Source organism: Pezoporus occidentalis, unplaced genomic scaffold, assembly GCF_034315485.1.
Source record: "Pezoporus occidentalis ecotype Australia unplaced genomic scaffold, CSIRO_AGI_Poc_V1 ctg360, whole genome shotgun sequence".
NCBI classification, from domain to species: domain Eukaryota; kingdom Metazoa; phylum Chordata; class Aves; order Psittaciformes; family Psittacidae; genus Pezoporus; species Pezoporus occidentalis.
In genome coordinates, this window is record NW_026915592.1 from 1 (window position 1) to 22782 (window position 22782).

A 22782-nucleotide genomic window follows, 5' to 3' on the forward strand; every position below is an offset into this window, starting at 1 on the left:
CTCCTGCCCCGTGTCCTGGGCGCGGGCGCCGGTACCGAGCGGGGCCGCCATGGCGGGGCCGGGAAGAGGCCTCCGCTCCCTCCGCGCTCCGCTCCAAAATGGCCGCTGCCGCCCCCTAACGCCTCAGCCCCATGACGGACAGCAGCTCTGACCAATGGGGATAGGGAGGCGGCCGCAGTGACATCACACCCGACCAATCAGCGCCCGCGGGGGAGACGGGGCGGAGCCTCCCCAGCTGGGGCGGCCACTGGCCAATGGGAAGCGAGGCGGCGCCACGGGGGCGGAGCCTCGGTCCCGGTCCCGGTCCCGGTGACGCCGCGGTCCCCGCTCTGCTCCCATGGGCAGCGCTGGAGCCACCGGTACCCAGCGCATCCCCGGCCCCGAGCGGCGCAGTTGAACACCCAGGACACCTCCTGCTGCCGAGAGTACATTGACCGGAGGCAAGGGAGCTGGGGGGCACGGGGCGTAGAAAAGAGAATCACAGCTTCCCCTGCACGGGGAACGGGGGGCGATGGGGGCACGCAGGGACCCCTTGGAGCTGCCCCCCCCCCCATGGCTCTGCGCTGGGGTCACCCCATGGCAGAGGGAGCCGATGGAGCAGCAGCAGTGGCCGGTGGAGGAGCGAGGGTCCTGGCCACACAGGGGGGCTCGTACCCTGCAGGGGGAGGAAGAACCAAACACCCCCCCCCTTATCCCCAAGCCGAGCCCACCGCTGCTGCAGGAACGCTGTGCCCGGGCCCCCCCGGCTTTGAGCCGAGGGGCTGAGGCCGCCCCACATGGTCCCGGGGGGCTCTTTAGGACTTATTGAAGGCGGCCAGCACAGCCCACACCATCTCCGTGGCCCTGCCTTTGGCAGCCTCCACCTCCGGGTCCATCTCGAGGAGGTCTTTGGTCCTGTTCATGGCCACGTCGTACTTGTCGTCGGCCAGGCTGGCGAAGACGTTCTCCAGCACGTCCGAGGAGTGGGCGAGCACGAGGAGCGCCAGAGTCCTGCGCTCCATGCGGAGCGGGTCCTTGACCCAGCGCTCCAGGACGCTCTCCTGCAGGCGCCGCACCAGGCGCTGCTTCTCGGTGCCGTTGCTGACGGGGTGCGTGGTCATGTCGAAGAGCAGGAAGTTCTGCTTCTCCGTGGTGAGGATCCCCTTCTCCACCAGCGCCTTGGCCACGCGCTCCCGCACGTTCCGCAGCTGGTACTGCAGCTTGAAGGGGTTCCAGGTCTCTCCTGCAGGAGAAGGGAGGTGGTGCAGCAAGGACTTGGGCACCCAACCCCGGCCCATCCCGGCTGCAGGAATCCTGCTCCTCCCCTGGGCCTCACTCCGGCTTCTCCCAGCATCCAAGCTGGGAAAGAGTCCTCAGGGCAGATCCATTGGGAACCGCCCTGTGAACCACTGGCTCCGCATGGGAAAAGATGGGGAGCAAGGTCCAGCTCCCAGAAAAATCAACCTGGAAAACCACCTCTGCCCCCACATTCCGCCTTCCCTTGCTCCGTTCTCAGCGCTCAGCCCCTGCCCAGTGCCCAGCCGTGGGGAAGGGACGGATGACAGGGAGCATCCCAAGGGATGGGGGCTCCAAGCGGCCCTACCGGTGAGCAGCTCTATCCAGGTCTGCACCGTCTCTGCAGCCTCCGTGGCCTTGATGTGCCGGAGGGTCTCATCCAGCAGCACGTCCCCTGTGGGCGCATCCGACTTCAGGAGCACCTGGAAGGGCAGAGCGGGATCTGAGGCTGGATGCGGAGCCGCTGCTCCCGTCCCGCAGCCCCCACGGTGCTGAGGGGCAGCACCGGGCTCCGGCCCCTCGGCACCTTCCTCTCCAGCAGCCTCTTCTTCCTCATGGAGAGCGGCTCGAGGCGGATGCGGCCGCGGAAAGCCAGCTCGATGAGGATGCCGCCGCGCAGCCCCGAGGAGATGCAGTCATTCCAGAAGGACGTGTAGCCCTGGGAGGAACAGGAAGGAGGGGATGGGAGCAGGAGCTCCGTTAGAGCCATTCCCAGCACCTGGACATCACCCAGCTCCAGGGACCCCTCCCACTGGAGCACGGTGCCCCAAGCCCCATCCAAGCTGGCCCTGAGCACTGCCAGGGATGGGGCACGCATTTCCCACACACAAGCAGGAGGAGGAGATTCCAGGTCAGGGATGAAGGATGGGAAAACCCAACCAGCGGGGACCCGGCCCATTCCACATCCGCATGGATGTGGTTGGTGTTTTCCAGGCCTGCCTCAGGAACCACAAGCTCCAAAGCAGCAGGAAGGTGCAGAGCTCTGGAAAACCCACAAAGAACCAGCAGAGGAGCTGGAGTGGGATAAGGGGGGGCAGCAGCAGAAGGGAAGGGAATGGCCAGTTCCCACTTCCACTGGGTGCAGCCCTGGGCTAAATCACAGCCAGAGACTGGAGCTGGCACCAGGAAGGAGGAAGCGTCTGGATAAGAAAGCCTGGGAACGGCCGCCAGGGCCTGCTCCCAACGGGCAGCTCCCCCAGGACACTGCAGCCACAGGAGCCCCGTCCCCAGGGATCGCAGCCTGGGATCAGGCAGCCTCCCCCGTGGGAGCCTTCGGAGGGGGTGCGCTCTGCTCCCGGCGCATCCGGACACACCGGGCTGTGCTCCTGCAGCCCAGCGAGCAGCAGGGGAGGGAGAATCCTCCCCTGCTCCCTTCACTTCCTTGTGTGCAAGGACAAAGGCGCCTTTCATCCCGGCCGTGCCCTGGGGAACCGGTTCCAGTGGAGGTGACCGAGGGCAACTCCAGCAGGTTCCAAGGGCTCTGGAACCACCCGAGCGAGCCCAAAGCTCCCGGTTCCTATCAGGCCCTGAAGCTGCTCCTTCAGTCCCGAAATCCCACCCTGAAATCCTGGGATTTGGATGAAATCGTGGGGGTTTTCTCCCAGTGAGCTGGGAAAAGCCAATGGTGGGAGCCCAGCTCAGCGCCAGGCCCCTGCTGCCTCCCATGCCTCTGGAGAGGAAGGAATGCGGCAGGACAGGACCGCAGGGGCTGCTCACACCTCCTGCGCTCTCCCAACTTCCCGGTGCCTCCACGACCATTCCCAGGAACGCGCTAACCAAGCCAAGAGCACCAGAGCCAGCCCAGGACAATGCGGAGCTGCCGTGTTCCTATGGCCCTGCTCCCATCCCGGAGCTCAGCCGGGTTCCTGACGCAGGGCACCCAGCAGGGTCCTGAGCAGCTCCAGGTGGGAACACGGCACCAGCCCGCACTAACACGGCCCGAGCCTGGCTCCTCCTTTCCCTGCACTCGGGGTGCTCCTGCGTCCAGCAGCCCCCATGGCAGCAAAGCCCAGGGCTCGGCTTCCGCTATGGATGGGGCCGGTTTGCACCAAGGAGGTCGAGCTTTGCCCAGGAGGCCTCTGAGCATCCCCCCCGGCCCCCCCTTTACCTCCTTGTCCTTCAGCCCCAGCAGCAGCACCTCCTCCATCAGCGTCAGGCGAATGTCCTTGGAGTCGTCGGGGTCCTCCTCGGTCGGGTCCCTCTCGGCAGCCGCCTCCTCCTCCCCGGCCCCTTTCCTGCCCTCGGCGCGGCGGCTGCGGTGCGTGAGCGTCGTCATCTCCCCCCGAGCCGAGCTCTGCGCTGGGCACCACGGACACAGCAGTGCTGAGCCCCTGCCCCAGGACCCCCATCCCACCCTGCCCCGGGACCCCGATCCCACCCTGCCCCGGGACCCCCATCCCACCCTGCCCCGGGATCCCCATCCCACCCTGCCCCGGGACCCCGATCCCACCCTGCCCCGGGACCCCCATCCCACCCTTGCCAGGCCTGGGCAGTCACTGGGAGGGAGCAGCCGCTGCCACCCAACGGCTTAGAGCCATGGAGTGAAGCAGGCTGGGCAAGGCCTTTCAGCTCATCCAGTCCCAACTGCCAAGGCCACCACTGCCCCATGGCACTGAGAGCCTCAGCTACTCCAGCCCTGCCCTGGGCAGCCTGGTGCAATGGGGCAGGAATTGTTCCTCAGCTCCATCTAAACCTGCCCTGGTGCAGCTTGAGGCCGTTTCCTCGCGTCCCATCCCTTGGGAGCAGAGCCCAGCCCCTCCTGGCTCCATCCTCCTGTCAGGCACTTGGAGGGAGCGATCAGGTCCCCCCTGAGCCTTCTCTTCTCCATCTGAACCCCCCAGGTCCCTCAGCCCTTCCCCATCACTTGTGCTCCAGCCCCTGCACCAGCCCCACTGCCCTCCTATGGCCCCGCTCCAGCCCCTCAATGTCTCCCTTGCAGTGCGGGGCCCCGGGCTGAGCACAGGACTCGAGGTGCGGCCTCACCGGTGCCCAGCGCTGGAGGGGATGGGACGGGGGTGGGGGGCATCCCCGGGCCGCAGCACAGGGGGGTCCCCCCCGGGGACAGGGGCCGGGCCCGGCCTCACCTCGCAGCGCTGGTACCGCGCGTCCCGGAGCACCCGCCCCGGGGGTGCAGGGGGGGGTACCCGGGCCCGTCCCCGCACGGGGCTCCAGCGCTGCGGGACGAGCTCCGCTCCCCGCCCCGGTCTTACCCTGCCCGGCGGCTCCTTCGCCGGGGGGCGGGAGCTGCTGGGATGCTCCGCCCCCTGCTCCGTTCCTTCCTCCCCTCCCTCCTCCTCCTCCTCGCTCGGCCCGTTGCGCCCGGCCGCCCGCCGAAGGAACACGGGAGCGCGGGGACCTTGGGAGCGTTTTAATCGAGGGCTCGGAAACGGGGGTTCCAAAGGCTCAGCCCGCGCAGGACCGCTCCCGCGGCACACACAGCGGACGGGACGGGACCGGACCTTGGTCGGTAGGCACGGCGAAGAGCCGCGGCCGGCGGCACCGGGAGGCGTTTGGAGCACGTCCGTAAGGAATCTTCCACAGCCCCACAGCTGAAGGCGTTGTCATTACACAGAAACGGAGCTCATCGCATCTATTCCAGCGGGTTTGGCAGGAAATATGGAAGCGGAGGCGCGAAGTACGCTTCTTACTGGAGCGTGGTGCTAAAATGAACCCCCCAAGTGCCCCAGCAGCAAAAGCAGAACATGTAACAGTGCTGAAAGCAAACCCAAGCTTGAATGAACGCAGGACTTGAGGAGGTTTGTGCCCCACAAGGCAGGTTCTGGGTAAGGAGTTCCTCAGCTTTGAAAGAGAGCCCAAAGTTCCTGGGGAAACCTTGAGTTGTGGGGAATGAACCTGTCACAGTCCCCATCAGAGTGCACCAGGCTACAAGCAGGAGTTAAATCCCCAACTCCCCTTGGAACAAGTTCCCTTCGTAGTCCTTCCCAATGGGATACAGCCTCCTATGAAAAATAACTTCTGATCTCTTCAACTGGGCTTCTTGACAGGCTTTTTTCCTTTCAAAACTGACCAGTTTGGATACAAGCAGAACCAAAACGATCCCTAACAGCCATTTCAATAGGAACATTCGCATTCAACGACAACATGGAAGTGGTGTGGAGAACTCTGTGAAGGACCAGCTGCACACGGGCATCTAGAACTGCTCCTTTGGTTCACTGATCTTCCTCCTTTTTGGCAGCACATCTTGACTAGATGAGAGCTCAAACGGATGAACCTGCCAAGGGAGAACAATCCCTGTGTTACCGGGTGCTGCACAGCTCCATGGCATTAGCAAGTGGAACATGGGAAAAGACCACCCTGACCCAGATGCATCAAGAGCTGCATTGAGCATCTGGCTTCATCCTGCTACTACCTGGTCCCCACGCAGAGGTGCTAAGCCTGGAGAAACACCTGGATACTCTTTGCTGGCAGAACTGACCCTCCCTCCAAGCTCCTGAAGGAAGGAAGGCTGGGATGTGCTTATGCTGTTAGAGCAGGAGCTCGTCTGTGGCACAGGGTGCCCAGAGAGGCTGTGGCTTTTCCTTCACATCAGGGAGTAAACGCATCCTCGAGAAGATCTCATCAATCCTAACTCATCTTTCTCAGCCCGTGTTAAGTGCACCAACGTTCAGCTTTCAGCTCTTTGGAACAGATGATTTCTTTTTGGATCCTAAGAATCCAAATGTGTTGAATTTCATGGGAATTTCAGAAGTGATGACAGTTCCATTCTGGCAGTGTGAAATGTATTGAAGCTTAAGAGGTTTATTCACCCTTTGGAACAGAGAAAGGTCTAAAGAACAGCAACAGAACAGTACTAACAGTGCTGGCCTGGAATAGCTTCCCACTCCTTGTCCTGCTCTCTGACATATTAAGTTGAGATGTTTTACTTGCCAAGTGATCCACCTAAAATCAGAAAAGAGATGTTTCCTTGAGAGAGCAGTAAATCCATCTATACATCAGGTTCAGTGCTGTAGCATGCACAGAGCTCTGTCTCTGCTCCCCACTGCTTAAACTGAAATTGAAATGCAGGAGTATTTAAATCCTCAATCATACCCACTGAAGTCACCAGCGCTATTTACAGCTGGAGGCGTCAAAGAGCCCTGGCAGAGGCAAGCAGCAGTTATTTTGATCCATAAGTCACTCACAGTTACCTGGGGCTATGCTTTTTTAAGCTCTCTTAAGGACCTGTGGCTGAAGTCATCCTCCACCTTTAAATTACAGCACCCTGCTGCATGCAGGGATAGAGCCTGAGTCAGAAAGCTGCCTTTTAACAACCTTTAAAGGTGTTTTGGAGCAGAGCCATTGCTGTTGGGCAGAGCATTTAGCGATGGCAGTTTAGCAACATGAGAATTGTATCCCCAGTTCTCCTGACAACAGCCAGCCCATCTGCTTGGTGTGAAAGCTGTCTCACAGATCAAGAGCCTTTTGGTACTGCTCTGGATTGCTTTAGAGTATGAGCAGGTTTTGTGCATCACCAGCAAGTAAAATGTAAAGGCATTTTACTGCTTACAATACTGTTGTAAATTAACCTTTAGCAGCTTCCCTGTTCATTACTCCAAGTAGGAAAGAAGCTTTACAAAAGCTCTAGTAAAAGTTTAAGAAGACAGGATGGGGGTTTCATACCTGAGGGTTAGAAACAGACGAATTCTGGTTCTCCCCAGCCTTTGTAACTCCATCTTCCTCACAAGTTAAGTGTGGTTCTGTGAAAGAGTTTCATAAGCACAGTGTTGACAATCACAGCCTCTCAGCACTGGTGTTTGCCACCAGGAACACTTTGGAAATGCAGGGAATGTGCTCTTCCAAGGGCTCTGATTCTCTGTGTGCAAGCTGGTAACTGACCACCCACTGCCCTCTCTTACATCTTCAGTATTCAATGATTTCCTATCACAGGCATAAAGAGATGCTTATGCTAAGTAGTAGATTTACACACAGGATCTTTGGAAAAGTGGGCTTGATCCCCAAAATCCTTTATACATTGGACAGCTAAAGGCTGGTCTACGTTGGGAATTGCTTAAACGCCTCAGGAATCTATTTTGCACTGCAGAACAGGGAATGTCCCTGTGGGACCACAGCGGCACAGCCTGTGCTGCCTCTGAGCCCACCAGCAGCTTGTAACCAAACACAACCCAAGGGAGCAGCTCCTGGAGCTACAGTTCCCTTGTCACTGCCTGCAGCTGCAGGAAACAGAGGCACAACCTGAAGAGACTTGACAAATACACAGGAATGTTACCTTGAGCTTCTGAAATCTTCACATTATTCCTCTCTTCCACTTTGTTATCCAGGCTGGGATTTTCCTAGATTAAGAAAAGGGACTACCATTTACTGCAGACACAGCAGGAAGAGGGTTTGTACTCAGATGCTCCAGGCCAGAGCTTTCCTTGGATTCGCAGTGGAACAAACTGCACTGAAACCATTTAATCTGACACGGAACATGCAGAGCAGCTCAGCATTAACTCGTTAGTAACGAAACACATTTAATTCAACAACCAAGAAAAACACCTGTAAGAAGTACTACAATTGTAGCTGTCTGTATGTACAGTGCTGCACTAAAGGATCCCAGAGCACATTCATTGCTCTGGCTGTAGCAGCTCACTTCAGCCTGGTAGGGGACAGCTTCAGGGAAGCTTCACTGTGTCCTGTGCTGCTTGTTCAGCTCCACATAACAGGTACCCACAGCACGAAGCTGCTCCTCTGCTCCTCACTCTCCTTGGCTCCTCTCTAGTCTCACAGAGACACAACTACCAACACTGGTGCTGCTGCTGGGCATTCTGCAGATGCACTTGTTCAATACTGCTTTGACAATGACAGATTCTAACTGGAGCAGTCAAATTCGAGGAAAAAACGTACTGAAGACATGATCTTGGTTAAATACATCTGGAAGCCCAGAGGTTTTTATTAATGGCAGAGCAAGACATGCAGTGACTCAATCAGTGGCCTTTCTCTAGGCTACAACCCACAGAACAAGCCACACAGAACATTTGTGCTCTTACATTCATGTCGCGGTTCTCCTCTTCTGGATCATCCCTGTCCACTCGGATCACCTGGAGAGGCACATTTGTCTCTCCTCTCTTCAGGATGCTTTTATCAACATTTTCCATTCGTTGCTTTTCAGTTGTCACTTTTACTTTCAGCATATGAAAAGGCGTTGGCACTTCACCCACGTTCAAATACATGGGCTCCCCTTCAAATATCATCCCCTCACATTCACCCTCTTTAAAGCCAGGGGGTTGGTAATCAGGTGGTGTAACTGCAGGAAAGGATTCATTACATGTGTTAGAATGAAACACATTCTATAAAATATATTTGAACTTGTATGGCAAGAAGACTTTTCTCCTTTAAATACAAAGAGCTCCTAAATAAATGCATGGGGAGCAGAGAATGATCAATGTTCAACTTGCACTAAGTTCTTTTTCCCCCTACACAACAGGCAAAACCCCATTAAAGCTACTTGAAACAATTAAATATAGAAAGAGATGATCTTGAAGCTCTGATTTTTCATTATAAAGCAATGTAAAGTAATACTTGCTGAAAGCAGAGCTAGACATTTAAATAGTGATCCAAACCAGAACTGGCAAACATGTTACATCTTGGCATACTCAGGAAAACTGCTTTAAAATGCACTGAAATCCTGCGCCAGTGAAGTCAGTGACAGCATTTTGTTCCTACAGTGATCAAATCCATTCCCTTTGGATTTTAGAGTGTCATGAGAAACAGACATGAGCGAAATAACATCATCTCACAAGTCCCAACCTCCATAAAGATGCTACATGGAAAGATTTCTCTGAATTGCTTTCCGGTGCCTGAACAGAGTTGAGGAATCGGGGCAAGATGGAAACATTACCTTCATCATAATAGAACAGCTTCATAGTGAGGCAAACATCATTTGGTAAGGGGCTCAGGTTCTGCATCAGGACGTAGATCTTGCGGATGAGGAGGATGCTGGCTTTCTTGGTGTCTGCACAGGTGATGGTGGAGTTATTCCCTGTGTCCTTACTACAAATGAACAGAGTATTCAGAGTTTAATATACCAAGCTATTTTCACCATTTAGATACATGAGTAACAGACTATGAGTGTCAGAAGTGAACATCATCTTCATTGCCCAGGGGCTGAGATTACAGGCACTGCAGCTCCTAATGCTAAGTGACCTGTGTGCTCTTCACCCTTTGGAGATCCAAGCCTGAGGCGGGGGCATCCTGAAAGCATTATGGTTCAGCATCTGTGACCAACTGCTGTATTCTACATTACACAGTGCTTAAACAATACCCAGCAGGAAAGGAGGAGGGAGGAAAAGAAGAGGGAGGAGAGGAGGAGGGAGGAAAGGAGAAAAGAAGGAGGAAAAAAGGAGGAACTTCTGAAAGCCCCAGTTCTATGACGTCTCACATCCTTGCTTTCCCTTAGGTAACACTGTTGACTGACAGGAATGGTTACTGGTAAGAGAACACATTCCAGTACTAAACATTTCACCCTCCACACATGAAGTGTCTTAAAGAACCTGCTCAGAAAGTGCTGGACTCTGACACCAAGAATCACCTTTTGAGGGGACCTTGAAGATGTTGAAGAACATCACCTGCCAAAATGCCTTATTGCATGCGTAAGCTGACAGTGTATGGTGGTACAATGAGGCTTAAGAGCCAGCATGAAGAAAGGAAACACCAAACAGATCAGCTCCCCAGTTTTTACATTCAGGTGGAGAACCCCGGAGCAGAAGATCCCAGGGGCAGTACCTGCTGAAGTCCAGGAGGGGCCCATTGCTGGTGTACTTGAATTTGAAGTGGTAACACTCTGTGATGGTCTGCAAAGAAAGGCAGTGGTTACTGAGCTGTGAGGCAAAGTGCTGCTGGCTGGTAACCTGGTGCTTCAACTAATGACATCCCAACTCCTGCCTCAGGCACGTCCACGCACCCAATACGGCTTTATTCACAGCATTCATGTATGCAACTGCCATCCACAAAAAGAAGGATCTACATTTCCCAGGAATCACCATGAGAAATGAGCTTGAAACAGGTTAAGTTTTCAGGATATGAATGGTAAGTACTACTGCTTGTATACAGGTATGAATGGTAAGTACTACTGCTTGTACACACATTTCACTATATCCATACTATACCCAGTAAAATATTCCAGCAGATTTACCTGAGGATCTTCTGGATGGGTATAGACCTGTATTTTTAAAGTAAAGAGAAAAAGCAGAGTCAGAACTGTTCACCCCTTTAAGCAGCACCTTAACCAAGCATGTACCTTACTCTTCAGAGATACTCACTGCCAGCACAATCATTCTGAGCTGTTGGAAACATAAGGAAAGAAAAAGAACATTAAATGCATTCCATAGCTCACTTCTGCTTGCCAAGCTGTTCTGGTTCTCTAGCTCTGGAGACCAACACAGACAACTGTACTGTCTGAAGGGAAACCTCTTTATATGTTCAATTCCTTGTCTATTTCAGAAAGGCCTTAACAACTGGCAGAAGAAAATGCCCACGTAGCCCTAATTTAAGTGTCTGCTTACAAAGAGTATGATCCTGAGATGGGTATGCAACCACACTGTAGCTGTTTTAACACATTAAAGCACAGCTATTCCCTAACCAGAAAGTCCTGTAACTTTGCTGCAGGTAATGGATTTAGGTCAGTGAATGCTTTAATACATTTAAAATAGCTAAACGATAGAAAGACTTACGTATTTCTTCTGCAAGGCATCGTAGCATCCTAACATCCTGCAAAAACCAGATGATATTGTCCATCTAACCTCCATTTGCTTGGCTTCTGACTAACGACAATGGTCCCACTCCCTCTAAAAATGGACTTGCCATTTCAAGCAACAGTGCCAACCCTGCCCTGAAAGCAGTGCCTGTGCTGCTGTGCAACCACAGCAAGGCACCTTTGCTACCTGCCACCAAGCAGAAAGGTTCCTTTCAGAGCTGCCACGCTGTGGCAGTGTTCCAGATGCACGGAAACCAACGCACCATTTCACCAGCTGAGTGGAGCCAGGACAGTTCTTGTCTTCCCTCAGGATTTTGACACAGACATCTCCAAAAGAGCAGAATGAATCCATGCAGTTACTCAGGACAAAATGGAAGTACATTGCTAAGAAAGGAACGTTCATTCCCTAAAAGCATCTAGCAACAGCAGACTCAAATCAGCATTACCAATAGGTGTAGGCAGAGTTTTAGCTGCTGAGGCAGCATCACCATTAGCAACTGTTCATGTCTTAGTGAAGTTTCAATCCCAGTCACTGAAAATGGCCATTACATTAAGACCAAGTGGCTCTAAAAGCACTCAGTAACTTCTTAACAACCCTTTGACAACAGATTCTGCAAAGCAGCAGGAAACCAGCCTGTTACCATCCATGTATCGTGTCCTGTAGGCACTCTCAGGGAAGATCCCTCTCAGGTACGTAATGCAGGACACTGCTACTGCCAGGAGCCTCTTCACTAGCATCAGGGACTGCTGCTCTGTGGCTATTTTGGTAGGAAACACAACTGCACTCTGAAAGAGGATGGAAGAAGTTAATCCCTGTCCACATCCAACCCGGACAGGCTGCAGTCTGGTCCAGTGCAGGCTTAGCATTTGAATTGAATGGCAAAGTATCACTTTTGCCACTTATTAAGCATATTCCTAACACTTGCTATATTCAGGTCAGAGCTGATCTCTACCAAGTGCACAAGCACAAAGGTCGGACTCAAGCTATTCTGTTACCCTAACTTTGCTCACAGTTAAAAGATGGAATTAACCTGCAGTTCTCAAGTGAAGCAGCACTACAGAGCCCCTGGGGGCACTGCATCAGCTGCAACTGCCTGCCTTTTCCAGTTCAACCACCACCCTGTGCTGAGCACACATGGAAACCATACCGCACAGCTCCTTTGCTTCTGAGCAGTTGCCATCTTGCAGCGCTCTCCTGCCTGTTAAGGAAACACTGCGTTAACACGGCTCGGGCCATTCACAATGCAGGCTGCAGCTATTCCACTTCTGATACCTGAACCCACAAACTCTGCTTGTGCAATGGACCCGTTACCAGCTCAAACCAATGTCTGAACGCGCTGGAGGCACCATCCCGTTAACATTCACACACCGCAGAGACGAGGCCCTCGGTGCCATGGGTTAGGGTGGCCTTGGCAGGACGGGGAGCAGTTGGCCTGGATGAGCTGGAAGGGCTTTTCCACCCCGGTTGTTTCCAAAGGACCCTAAGAAAGGGCTTTCCCTATTGAAGCCACCTCAGGGAAGCATTCCCAAGGTTTTGGGCTGTTTCCCTCTGCAAATTCAGAGTCCTGGGGGAGGAGACCCCTCAGGAGCTTTTCTTGTTACTGAGCTATGCTATTACTAAGCCTTTAAGCCTCAGCACCATGACTCAAGGCTCCCCATCACCTCTACAAACAGAGCAGCACATGCCCAGGGCCATGACAACGGGTCTGTAACGGGGAGGAGAGCTCTGGGCCACGCAGGGAGCTAAGCTTCCCCTCAGAGGAGCCTGCACAGACCCGCCTGGTGCGGGCCGGAGCTCAGCACCTCTGTGAGGAACACGGCGCCAGAGGAGCCCCTCCGCGGCACTGCTCCCTTCACCAGAGCCCGCTGCCCCTCGGGATTAACACCGACCTCGGGAGGGAAACCAGCCCGGGGCAGCAGCACAGAGACACCGAGCGCAGCACCCCACCGCCCCGCGCCCGCACCCGGCCCTCAGAGCCGCCACCGCGCCCGGCCCTCCCCTTTTATAGGGCACGGGGCCGTGTGCAAACGGAGGGGCGGGGCGGCACCGGCGGCCGCGAGCCGTGCGCACCAAGATGGCGGCGGCGAGGGGGGTGCGTGGTTATGGCTGCGTGCGGGTGATGTACAGGGGAAGGAAGGTCAGGCTGCTTGTTTAAGGTGCTGTTGCTTCCTCATGCTTATCGCAGGTGCGATGTACAAGGGGTAGATCAAGCCGCTCGCTTAACAGTGTGACTGGGAGGCAAACAGACCCCACAACTCGTTAGGGTTGTAAAGCAGGTACGCTTTATTCAGCGCTGAGGCGCATGGGGATTGCTCCTCCGAAGCATGCGCACCCTTCCTTTGACACTCAGTTTATTACCTATAATGATTGCCTAAATATGAGATTGCTTCACACCTCATGCATATGCAAACCCAATTCTCATCTAGGATTATAATTAGTTTTCTGGCATTCGTCCCATTGGTGCGCCTGCGCCGTGCCTCCTGGTGGTGGTCGTTGGGGGTTGTGAGGATGAAGGCCTGTAGTTCCTCTTCATCACTGCAAGTAGCCTCTTGCTTTCACGCAGACTCAATAGGGTTTCGGCTCCTGTCCAAACCTCAGGTTCGGTACAAGCTGTTTTTATGTATATTAAAGCAGAAACTTGCAGAGTTTGGAAATTCCGTTACTCTATTTTTTTGTTCCTTTTCTTTCTAAGGATACTAGTTGAACAAGAATGTCTTCCGCGTTATGAATCTTACGTACTACAATTCTGCCTAGCAGCTCTAACTCCTGCAATTCTGCTTCACCTTTCTAGCAACTTTGGCTCCTACGGTTCTGCTTCACCCATCACAGCAACTGCTTAAGCAAGCAGGCACAATGTTAACCCTTTATTTCCTGGTATCAAGTAGGGGTCTTCAGGATGAAGTAAGCAGTCTTCCTCACAGTGTACTTTTCACCTTTGGCACAGCTGGACGCCCCAGCAATCACACAACCAGCTGTGCCTGTAATTCTGATAACTATCAAAGATTTAAAACAGTGTGACCTGCCTGCCAAATCTATTGCAGGACGGGCAGACAAGATGGTTGGGAGGCTCTGTCTCTAAGCTAACTGGTAAGTAGAAGGACGGTGTGAAATAACTCACTCATGTTTAGCGCGGCCACTACATTCCACACACAACATAAACGCTGTTCTCTTTCTACAACATAAGTTAAGCTTTATGTTTCCCAGGCACCAGCTTTCCTTGTATCAAGGGTCTCTTCTTTCTTTTACCTTTACAAATTCTTTTGCTATGTGACTCCGTTTTGCTCAAGAGTTCTGGCCCTTTTTCACGTGTTGTCTAATCTTGTGTCCTGAGCGAGCTTTGTTTCTGTTACTGTGAACTGCCACAGTTATATCCGCATAACCACACCTCTGCCTTGTGAAAGCCAATGCATTTAGGTGTTTATCACACTGCCTCACTCTATGGAATGGCAGCAGCGCTGCGGACCGGAAATGACGCGTGCGCGGCGCGGGGGCGGTGGAGCCCTAGCCGCAGCCGCAGTCGCAGCCGGAGCCGGGCCGCAGCCGGAGCCATGTCCGCGGGCGGAGCAGCGCAGCGCGATGCCGGGGCCGCCGCCGGGTGAGGCCGCGCCGCGGGTCCCTCACAGCGCCCCCGGGCAGCGGCGGCGGCTCCGGGGCCCGGCCTGGAGCTGCCGCGGCCGCCGCTGAGGCCTCTGTGTTTTGCAGGCGCCGCAGTAAATGGGACCAGCCCGGCCCGGCCCCCGCCTTCCTCCTCCCGGGCACGGCGCCGCTGCCCGGGCGGCCCTTTCCCGGCGGCGGCGACGGCGGCTCCGCGGTGGCGGGGTCCGAGAGCTCCGCGGCGCCCTCGGGAGCGCTGGATGCGGCCGCGGCCGTGGCCGCCAAGATCAACGCGATGCTGATGGCCAAGGGGAAGCTGAAGCCGGCGCCCAGCACCGCGGACAAGGTGGGTGCGCGCAGCGGAGCGGGGGGGGCAGGGGGGTGTCACGGCTGTGATGGGGAGACCTGCGGGCCTTGAGTGTCCGAGGAGCCCTCGGCGAGGTGGGAAAGGATGGAGAGCGGAGAGGCCCGGCCTGGTTTGGGTTGAAGGGACCTTAAAGCTCATCCAGTCCCAAGTCCTGCCACGGGCAGGGACCCCTTCCACCGGAGCAGGGTGCTCCAAGCCCCTGTGTCCAACCTGGCCTTGAACACTGCCAGGGATGGGGCAGGCACAGCTCCTCTGGGCACCCTGTGCCAGCGCCTCAGCACCCTCACAGGGAAGAGCTTCTGCCTAATATTGAACCTAAATCCCCCATTTCAGTTTGAACCCGTCACGCGTTCTCCTGTCGCTCCAATCTCTGACAAAGGCCCCTCTCCAGCATCCTTGTAGCCTTTTTTCAGGCACTGGCAGCTGCTCTGAGGTCTCCACGCAGCTTCTGCCATCTCTATGTCTCTGGCTTTTTCTTTCAGAGCACTTAGGTACTGGCACAGAACGTGGTGCCCTTGATTTAAACCAAAAACCGAGGGGGGAAAGTGTAGTCATGGTGTGGGCAAGCTCAGGTCTTGAACAGGAGCTCTGTGTTGAAGAGGAGTTGAAATATGAATCCCAGGTGTTCTTAGGCTCAGCTTTCTGCCTGAGCTGCCAGCTTGAGTGTGAGATGCCTTGGGTTCGGTTTGAGCAACTTTGCTGCTTGCTTCTACATCTGTTTTCTCTATTTATAGAGCAGAAGCAGCAGTTAGTTATGGTACTCCAGTGTGCTGAAGGTAAAAGTGGTGGTTTGATTTAGGCACAAGGTTGTGAGAGGTAAACGAAGTAGTGGATGTGGTGTGCTTTCTGTTAATGTCTGTAAAGGTTCAACAGCTGAAACGGGAGAAGGGAAAGGATTTTCCCCTCTAGAGCACCAGGGCCCGGTGGTTGCATCGTTTTTCTCTGCTTTCTATCTATTTCTGGTCTTTTGCCACGGTTCTCTTTGAAGCTGCAGGCGTTGGGAAAAGGTCCAGCTACAAATAAAAGCAAAGATGACCTTGTGGTGGCAGAGGTGGAAATCAATGACGTGCCCCTCACGTGCAGGAACCTGCTGACGAGAGGACAGACTCAGGATGAGGTACGGGCAGGATCTACGGCTGCTTTGTTGGGCTTGGCAGCACGCTTGGGCCTCTTTGTAAGGCCAAAAGAGCTGCAATCGACTACAGTTGGTGGTGGTTTCCTTTTTACCAAGCTCAGGGTTTTCTGAAGACGCTTTGTTTAGTGGTGTATTCACTACAGTATCATATAATGAGCTCAGGTAGCACAGTTGGTATCTTTTAGTGGGTCCCATCCCTTTTCTCACCACGTTATTAATGTGTCTGTTCCCTATAGATCCCAACAAAGCTTAAACACTTTGGGGTTTTGCTGTGCTTGCTTTCTTGGTGTTAAACTTGTCCCTGGCCTTTGCAATCATTTGTAGATAAGTCGCCTGAGTGGAGCGGCTGTATCGACCCGCGGGAGGTTCATGACAGCAGAAGAGAAAGCCAAAGTGGGACCAGGGTTTGTATTCCTCTTTGGGGGCTCAGTGGTGGGGCTGTAGGGTTGGTTTCCATGGGCAGTGTCACCCTTGGGGGCCAGTCAATGGAGTATTGAGTGTTTGGAATGTGTTTGCCATTAGTGTAGTGCTAAGTGCATGGCTGTTCCCCCACCTGCCTAATACTGAGAGATGAAACAAAGAGTGTCTAAAGTCCTTATGGAAGGCTTTCTGTCTGTAACATAAGTGTATGTATTAGATTGGCTCCGGTCTTGTGTGTTCCTTGGGAATTTAGTGGCATATTTGACTATTTCCTTTCCAGAGATCGTCCTTTATATCTTCATGTCCAGGGCCAGACACGGGAGCTGGTTGACAGTAAGTGCAAAATGAATCCTGCTCTTCCATCATTACTTGTGGGAAAGGGGGGAATTAAGGGCCTTTGTTATGGCCAGCATGGATTTGTACTGTAAACGTCTTGGTGTTGGTAACAGATGCTTGTTGCATCCTTTCTGAGCCAATCTGGAATGCTAATACTAGGTTTGGGTGATCTGGACAGTTGACAAGGGCCAAAACAACTGAGTTCCCTGTTTTGTCAACTAGGAGCTGTTAACAGAATTAAAGAGATCATTACTAATGGAGTAGTGAAAGCAGCTACAGGCTCTAGTCCGACCTTCAACGGAGCTACAGTTACTGTCTACCACCAGCCAGCCCCTATTACTCAGTTGTCTCCAGCAGTTGGTCAGAAACCTCCATTCCAGTCAGGGGTGAGTAATGCACTGCTGTGACTGTCACTGGTGACACGATTTACCTGTCACAAAGTGTACAGTGTGTGTCCTGGAGGACTGATCGAGCTGAGCCTGAAGAGTGAGGCTCAGGGGACAGCAGCCTCCTAAAAGAAAAGGGATGGAGAGAGCAGTCCTGCTTACAGAAGAGCAAAGGGCTGACTGTGCCATCTGACACTCGCCTGTCACAGGAACAACATTTCTAGCCTCGTACTTAGAGTGAAATAACAAGCTTTTACTGTTCCATTTCCAGATGCATTATGTTCAGGACAAGTTATTTGTTGGATTGGAACATGCTGTACCTACGTTCAATGTGAAGGAGAAGGTGGAAGGGCCTGGTTGCTCCTATTTGCAGCACATTCAGATTGAAACGGGTGCCAAAGTCTTTCTTCGTGGCAAAGGCTCAGGTTGCATAGAGCCAGCATCGGGCAGAGAGGCTTTTGAACCCATGTACATTTACATCAGGTATGAGGGGTGTTTGGAAACAAACAGCAACAACGGAAGAAGGAGCTCGCAGGAACACTGGTGCTGATGAGCTCTTCCTTTGTGTGTGTTTGCAGTCACCCAAAGCCAGAAGGTTTGGCAGCTGCTAAAAAGCTGTGTGAGAACCTATTGCAAACCGTGAGTAGCTCTTACAGAGCCTGTCACAGCCCCGGTGTGTGCCTGGCTGTTGCTGCTTTGTGTGCTCCCAGCCAAACTGCCCCTGTGTCCGGGCTTCCTAAGGGTGTTTTCCCTTCCGAGCACTGCTGAGTCTTTCTGTTAGCATTGGTAATGGAGCGTGGGCTGCAGAGCCTCTTCTGAAGAATAGATGGAAGCTTTTAGCTTCTTTGACTGAAGTGGTTTGTTTGCCACTGTGTTTCCTGTGCAGGATTATCCTGTGTGTTACAGGAGTCTGTCCCAGAGCCAGCAGGATGAGTGGGGTTTTGTTCTCAGTGTGTGTGTGTGTGGATTGTTGCCATCCCTCTGCATGCTGTGTTCTGGAAGCAAAGCCCCCTTACAGCTGTGTGGTCAAATGCCTTTTTGCCTGTGAAAGGTTAATACACTACATAGTGAATGGTTCTTGTCTAATCTCTGCCAATTCCTTGCAGGTTCATGCTGAGTACTCTCGGTTTGTGAACCAGATAACCACTGCAGTACCCCTAGCAGGTAAACCTCCACAATACTGAAGCGTTTGGAGTTGCATTCTGCAGAGTTGTGCTTGCAGTTAGTTCTGTGGGAGTCTTGAACTTGCAGCCCTTCATTTTTGGCAGTGAAACGGGGTGTTTTGGTGACAGACTGGATTGAAGATGGTGTTTTCCCTCTAGGCTTCACACAGCCTGCCGCTATCAACAGCGTACCTTCCCAGCCCTCCTATTACCCTTCCAATGGCTACCAGTCTGGTTATCCTGTGGTTCCTCCTCCTCAACAACCAGTTCAGCCACCGTATGGGGTACCAGGCATAGTACCACCTGCAGTACCTTTGGCACCTGGAGTCTTAACAACGCTACCTACAGGAGTTCCACCTGTGCCAACGCAGTATCCCATATCTCAAGTACAGCCTCCAGCCAGCACTGGCCAGGTACTGCCACAGTTCATCTTTTGCCCTGTAGTTGTCAGTTTATGAAGTTGTTTCTTTGCTAGCACGAAAATACTCGGAGTAGTTCCAGATGGAGAATTCCTGAGGGCTTTTGGATTTGTTCATGCTTTGCTGCTGTCTGAGCAATGACATTGTTGGATGGCTGCTTCAGCCTCTATTTTTCATAACCTGTGAACATGAAGGATATTTGCAGGGGGTGCTCACTCCCATAGGGAAGGTGTTACCACAGGCTTTGATGCAGCTCTGTGTAAGTACAATGGGCTGGAGCTACAGACAGTGATTAGTTTCTAGAAATGAAATACTTGTTTCCTCTTGAAGTTGTGAATTTCCTTCCAGTTTCTCTTCAGTTCTGCCTATTTGTGTGTTCTGCTCCTGTGTCTGAAAGGCTGCGTTTGATGTATGCTTCCTATGCCCATTATCAAATTTTCTTGTCTTTCATCTTCTGCACGCCAGAGCCCACTGAGTGGTCCTTTCCTTCCTGCTGCCCCGGTTAAAACCACCCTGCCGACTGGTTCACAGCCCCAAGTCCAACCCCATCCCCAGGGTCAAAAGCGACGCTTCACTGAGGAGCTGCCGGATGAGAGGGAGTCAGGACTGCTGGGATACCAGGTGGAATAAAATCACCCATTTTACTTCATTCACCAAAGCAGAACTTGGCTGCAGAGGGATGATTTAGCACAGTTGATCTGGGAAGAGTCGTGCAAGGCCTTTGGCAGACGGCTGCGGTTGTTGCACAACCTCAAGACCATGCTTTGGTTTCTTTGAGTGGATGCACCGTGGTTAAACTGTGACTTGCTGATGCATTGGCACCTTGTTTTCATACCTCAGCCTTCCCTGAAGGCTGCTGGTGCATTCAGGTCAAAGAGATGCCCACAGTGTGTTTTTGCTTAGTTTAAAGGGAGATTCTTTGGGGTCTGGGGGGTCTTTTGCAGGCTTGTTTGAAGGGTGGGAGGGAACCGTGGTAGTAACTCCCAGATTTTCCCCATTTACCTTCCTTGCAGGTTGCACTTGAGAGGATTTCAAGCAGCCTGAGTTAGAAATAGTTATTTTTGTTTTAGAGAGCAGAGCAGTTGATTTTAGTTAAAGCAATTTTGAGTTCTTCAGGCTTGTATGTGAGAAAAGGGAGCTTCTGCAAATGCTCCTCAGGTCGTCCAGCCCTGCTCACATAAAACCTCTGCCTAGAGGCAGTAAGCGCCTGGCTCTCTGTTAGCCCTACTATGACCATCTCCAGCAGAGTTGACTCTGTACAGTGCTCAGAATTAGCTGACCGAGGAGGGAATAAGTTATCCATGAACCAAGGCTACTGCTGAGGTGGAGCAGGCGATGAGGTGCCTTCCCTCGTACTTCTCAGGCGTGTTCCTTACTGCATTACCCTCAGTATCTTTAGGAGAAAGCCTCTTGTTGAACAGGGGTGGTTAGTGGTTCCTTCTGCTAGTTGGCAATATGCTCTGAAAAGTTGGCTTTCCTATCATTATCATTAAGGAGCTGGAGCTTATGTTGTAGTGGTAGATTTGCTAATGCCGTGTGTTTTTCTGCTCATAGCATGGACCCATTCATATGACTAATTTAGGTACAGGCTTCTCCAGTCAGAGTGAACTCGATGGAGCCGGGTCGAAGGCAGCAAGTTCCTCAGGAAAGGAGAGAGAGAGGGACAGGTGAGTGAGGGCAGGATGACATCCAGGTCTCTCCTGATCCTGATGGAAAGCCGAGGGGATCTGTGTTTCATGTTCTCTGCTGTGAAACAGCACCAGAGCATGGTTGGGGTTGGAAGGGACCTTGAAAGAGCATCTAGGCCACCCCCTCTCTTGTGGAAAGGGACATCTACTAGATGATGCTCCACGCAGCTCGGTGTCATTGGTACCCCTGTCTGGCATCGATGAAGATACTAAATAGTATTGCTCCCAGTATGGACCCTTGAGGGATACCACTTGTTTACTGGTTTCCACTTGGATGCTGAGCTGTTGACTGTAATTCTTTGGATGTGGCCATCCAGCCAATTCCTTACCCATTTAATAGCCCATCCATCAAATCCTCTCTGATTTAGAGCTAAGAATGTTGGGGTGACCATAGTGAAGCTTTACAGAAGTCCAGGGAGGTGACATCAGTTGCTCTTCCCTTGTCCACTGACGCAGTCGCTCCATCTGAGAAGACCACTAGATTAGTCAGGCAATTAAAAGTTAGGGGTCAAGGACTGCCTCCTGAGCTTGTTTGCTGTTACCTTTGACTCTCTGCTTGCTTAAACCACAAGAACTAAGGGCCTGCATTGCTTTAAACAGGCAGTTGATGCCTCCGCCAGCTTTTCCTGTCACTGGGATGAAATCGGACTCTGAAGACAGAAATGGTGCGGGGTCTTTACCAGGCAACCATGGTGAGTGCAGTGAATGAGAGACACTTGTAAGTCAAGTTTCCTTTCCCATATGGGTTCACGCTGGTCTTAATGTGTTTAAAGCAGTGGGGCTTCTTTTTGGCTCTTTAGACTGTCTAGACGGAAAGCAGCTCATGCTGCACTGCTCTAAACCCACTGTGATTAAACACAGGATGCTTCTCTTAGAGCCTCAATAAATACCTGTATGGATGAGGAGAGTGTAATGGACTGAAGGACAGGTGTTTTTGACCCAGAGGCACACGATCTCCTAGGCTTGTTTTGTAACACGGATGTCCTGTGGCTTTACTTTGTGAACAGCTCTCTCTAGAGGCACTGTCGGTGGGAGTTGTGGTTCAGGTGTGTATGCACAGACACGAGCTGTGTCTGCAAAGGACACAAGTGCTCTCAGAGCCCATCCTCTCATAGGGCTGGGTTTGCAGCTTGGTAAAACACGGCATCACTCGAACTCTTGGGGTCGGTTGGTGCCTGGCAGGCCTGCAGGTGCCTCACGTTAGGCCTCTTTAACGGCAGTTTCTCTGCAGTATTGCTCCCAGAGGTTGTCCTTCTGTGAGCTTGCTTTTGAGCTAAGGTCCTCCTTTTCTTGACGCGTTGATCTCTGTAACGGTGACGTTGCCATCGCTGACGCCCAGTTGCTAACTTGCCCTTTCTTGTGTGTTTCTTTCTTCTTTCTCTGTTCTCTTACATGGTTCTGATGGATCACATGTGCTGTTGCTGCTGGTGTTTCGTGTGGCCTTCGACCTTGGATGACCATTGGCCTTGTGACCTCAAAATGGTGTCCAACTAACGATTTACAATTAACGTCTTTTTTTATTAACTCGTTTTGGGGCATTTTTATCTCTTTTTGGTTTGATTTTTCCCTTCTTGGGGGCTGGGGGGTGTGTGTGTTTTGTTTTCCCCTCCTAGATCATCAAGCAAAGAAGATGAAAACTGCAGAAAAGGGCTTTGGTTTAGTGGCATATGCTGGAGATTCATCAGATGAAGAGGAGGAACATGGGGGCCATAAAACCGCAAGTACCTTTTCACAGGGCTGGAGTTTGGGGTACCAGTACCCGTCCTCACAACAGCGAGCTAAGCAACAGATGCCATTTTGGATGGCACCCTAAGAGCTGCAGAGAAGAGTTTTCATTCATCTGGGTTTTTTTTCCCCCCCTTTAGCAATAATGCATGTATATTACAGCCTGAACTTTGCAAATACCCCTTGTTTTTACAGTTGCAGAAGTTAAAAGGTTCAGTGTTCCCCCCTTTGAAAGGGATCCATCGTTTTAAAGCTCCTTATTTCTGCAGTGAATCTGTCCAATAAAACCCCACCATGAACTGCAGTAGTGGTGACAGGGCTAGGCCCTTGTGCAGCGGGGGAAGCGCTGTGAAGAGAAGAGAGGGAAGGCTCCCTTGTTCCAGGATCACTTAAAAAGGGCCTGAGTCAGTCCCGCTGCCTTCACCCTCCGCCTGGTGCTTGTGTTGTATGGAGCGCTCCTGCGCTCGGCCTGGGTTTGCAGCCCTGTTTGAGCTGATGGTGACCACAGCTTCGGTGTTGGGACTCTGAGCCAGGGAAAGGAAGGCACAATCGCTGTGACGAAGCTGAGGAGCGGGGTTCTTC

The 22782-nt window shown here is 52.8% G+C and overlaps 3 protein-coding genes and 1 non-coding gene across 8 annotated transcripts; 2 read left to right on the forward strand and 2 right to left on the reverse strand.

Moving 5' to 3' along the window:
• Positions 1-601: 601 nt before the first annotated feature.
• Positions 602-3608, reverse strand: GOLPH3L (golgi phosphoprotein 3 like). Its single transcript, XM_062630868.1, has 4 exons — positions 3383-3608; positions 1802-1933; positions 1583-1697; positions 602-1222 (listed from the first exon to the last, which is right to left on the reverse strand). The coding sequence occupies exons 1-4, from the start codon at positions 3548-3550 to the stop codon at positions 795-797; spliced, it is 843 nt and encodes a 280-aa protein (XP_062486852.1). The 5' UTR covers positions 3551-3608; the 3' UTR covers positions 602-794.
• A 1606-nt stretch (positions 3609-5214) lies between these two features.
• On the reverse strand, positions 5215-12787 carry HORMAD1 (HORMA domain containing 1). 2 transcript variants are annotated; one of them, XM_062630869.1, is made up of 14 exons: positions 12770-12787; positions 12115-12165; positions 11608-11752; positions 11230-11293; positions 10944-10980; positions 10533-10553; positions 10406-10432; positions 9997-10064; positions 9113-9264; positions 8262-8518; positions 7502-7565; positions 6895-6971; positions 6091-6174; positions 5215-5506 (listed from the first exon to the last, which is right to left on the reverse strand). In XM_062630869.1, exons 2-14 carry the CDS (start codon positions 12145-12147, stop codon positions 5426-5428), a joined length of 1110 nt encoding a protein of 369 aa, XP_062486853.1. In that variant the 5' UTR covers positions 12148-12165; positions 12770-12787; the 3' UTR covers positions 5215-5425. The 2 variants fall into 2 exon arrangements, with proteins under 2 accessions (XP_062486853.1, XP_062486854.1); XM_062630870.1 differs by lacking the exons at positions 10533-10553; positions 12770-12787 and having other exon boundaries at positions 12115-12227.
• A 1701-nt stretch (positions 12788-14488) lies between these two features.
• Positions 14489-22504, forward strand: KHDC4 (KH domain containing 4, pre-mRNA splicing factor). 4 transcript variants are annotated; one of them, XR_009967077.1, is made up of 14 exons: positions 14489-14562; positions 14670-14907; positions 15917-16045; positions 16388-16467; positions 16764-16816; positions 17042-17205; positions 17477-17688; positions 17784-17844; positions 18312-18369; positions 18528-18781; positions 19253-19408; positions 20370-20454; positions 21076-21167; positions 22089-22146. XR_009967077.1 is itself a non-coding variant. In XM_062630871.1 (14 exons), exons 1-14 carry the CDS (start codon positions 14516-14518, stop codon positions 22286-22288), a joined length of 1857 nt encoding a protein of 618 aa, XP_062486855.1. In that variant the 5' UTR covers positions 14489-14515; the 3' UTR covers positions 22289-22504. The 4 variants fall into 4 exon arrangements, 3 of the variants coding, with proteins under 3 accessions (XP_062486855.1, XP_062486856.1, XP_062486858.1); XM_062630871.1 differs by having other exon boundaries at positions 20342-20454; positions 22089-22504; XM_062630872.1 differs by having other exon boundaries at positions 15923-16045; positions 20342-20454; positions 22089-22504.
• Positions 17275-17403, forward strand: LOC134169951 (small Cajal body-specific RNA 4). The gene has a single exon (XR_009967081.1). It is a non-coding gene; the product is annotated as a small Cajal body-specific RNA 4 (non-coding RNA).
• Positions 22505-22782: the final 278 nt, after the last annotated feature.

Bases quoted from the DNA above. Each gene is read 5' to 3' on its own strand.
- GOLPH3L (XM_062630868.1), bottom strand. From the start codon at position 3,550: ATGACGACGCTCACGCACCGCAGCCGCCGCGCCGAGGGCAGGAAAGGG. The intron at 1,934-3,382 runs GTAAAGGGGGGG...TGTTCCTCCCAG, and splicing joins TGGGGCTGAAGGACAAGGAG to GGCTACACGTCCTTCTGGAA. The intron at 1,698-1,801 runs GTGCCGAGGGGC...CTGCCCTTCCAG, and splicing joins AGAGGCTGCTGGAGAGGAAG to GTGCTCCTGAAGTCGGATGC.
- HORMAD1 (XM_062630869.1), bottom strand. From the start codon at position 12,147: ATGGCAACTGCTCAGAAGCAAAGGAGCTGTGCG. The intron at 11,294-11,607 runs GTAACAGGCTGG...GCTCTTTTGGAG, and splicing joins CAGGACACGATACATGGATG to ATGTCTGTGTCAAAATCCTG. The intron at 6,972-7,501 runs GTAACATTCCTG...ACTCTTTCACAG, and splicing joins GAAGATTTCAGAAGCTCAAG to AACCACACTTAACTTGTGAG.
- KHDC4 (XM_062630871.1), top strand. From the start codon at position 14,516: ATGTCCGCGGGCGGAGCAGCGCAGCGCGATGCCGGGGCCGCCGCCGG. The intron at 17,206-17,476 runs GTGAGTAATGCA...TTCCATTTCCAG, and splicing joins AACCTCCATTCCAGTCAGGG to ATGCATTATGTTCAGGACAA. The intron at 20,455-21,075 runs GTGAGTGAGGGC...TGCTTTAAACAG, and splicing joins AAGGAGAGAGAGAGGGACAG to GCAGTTGATGCCTCCGCCAG.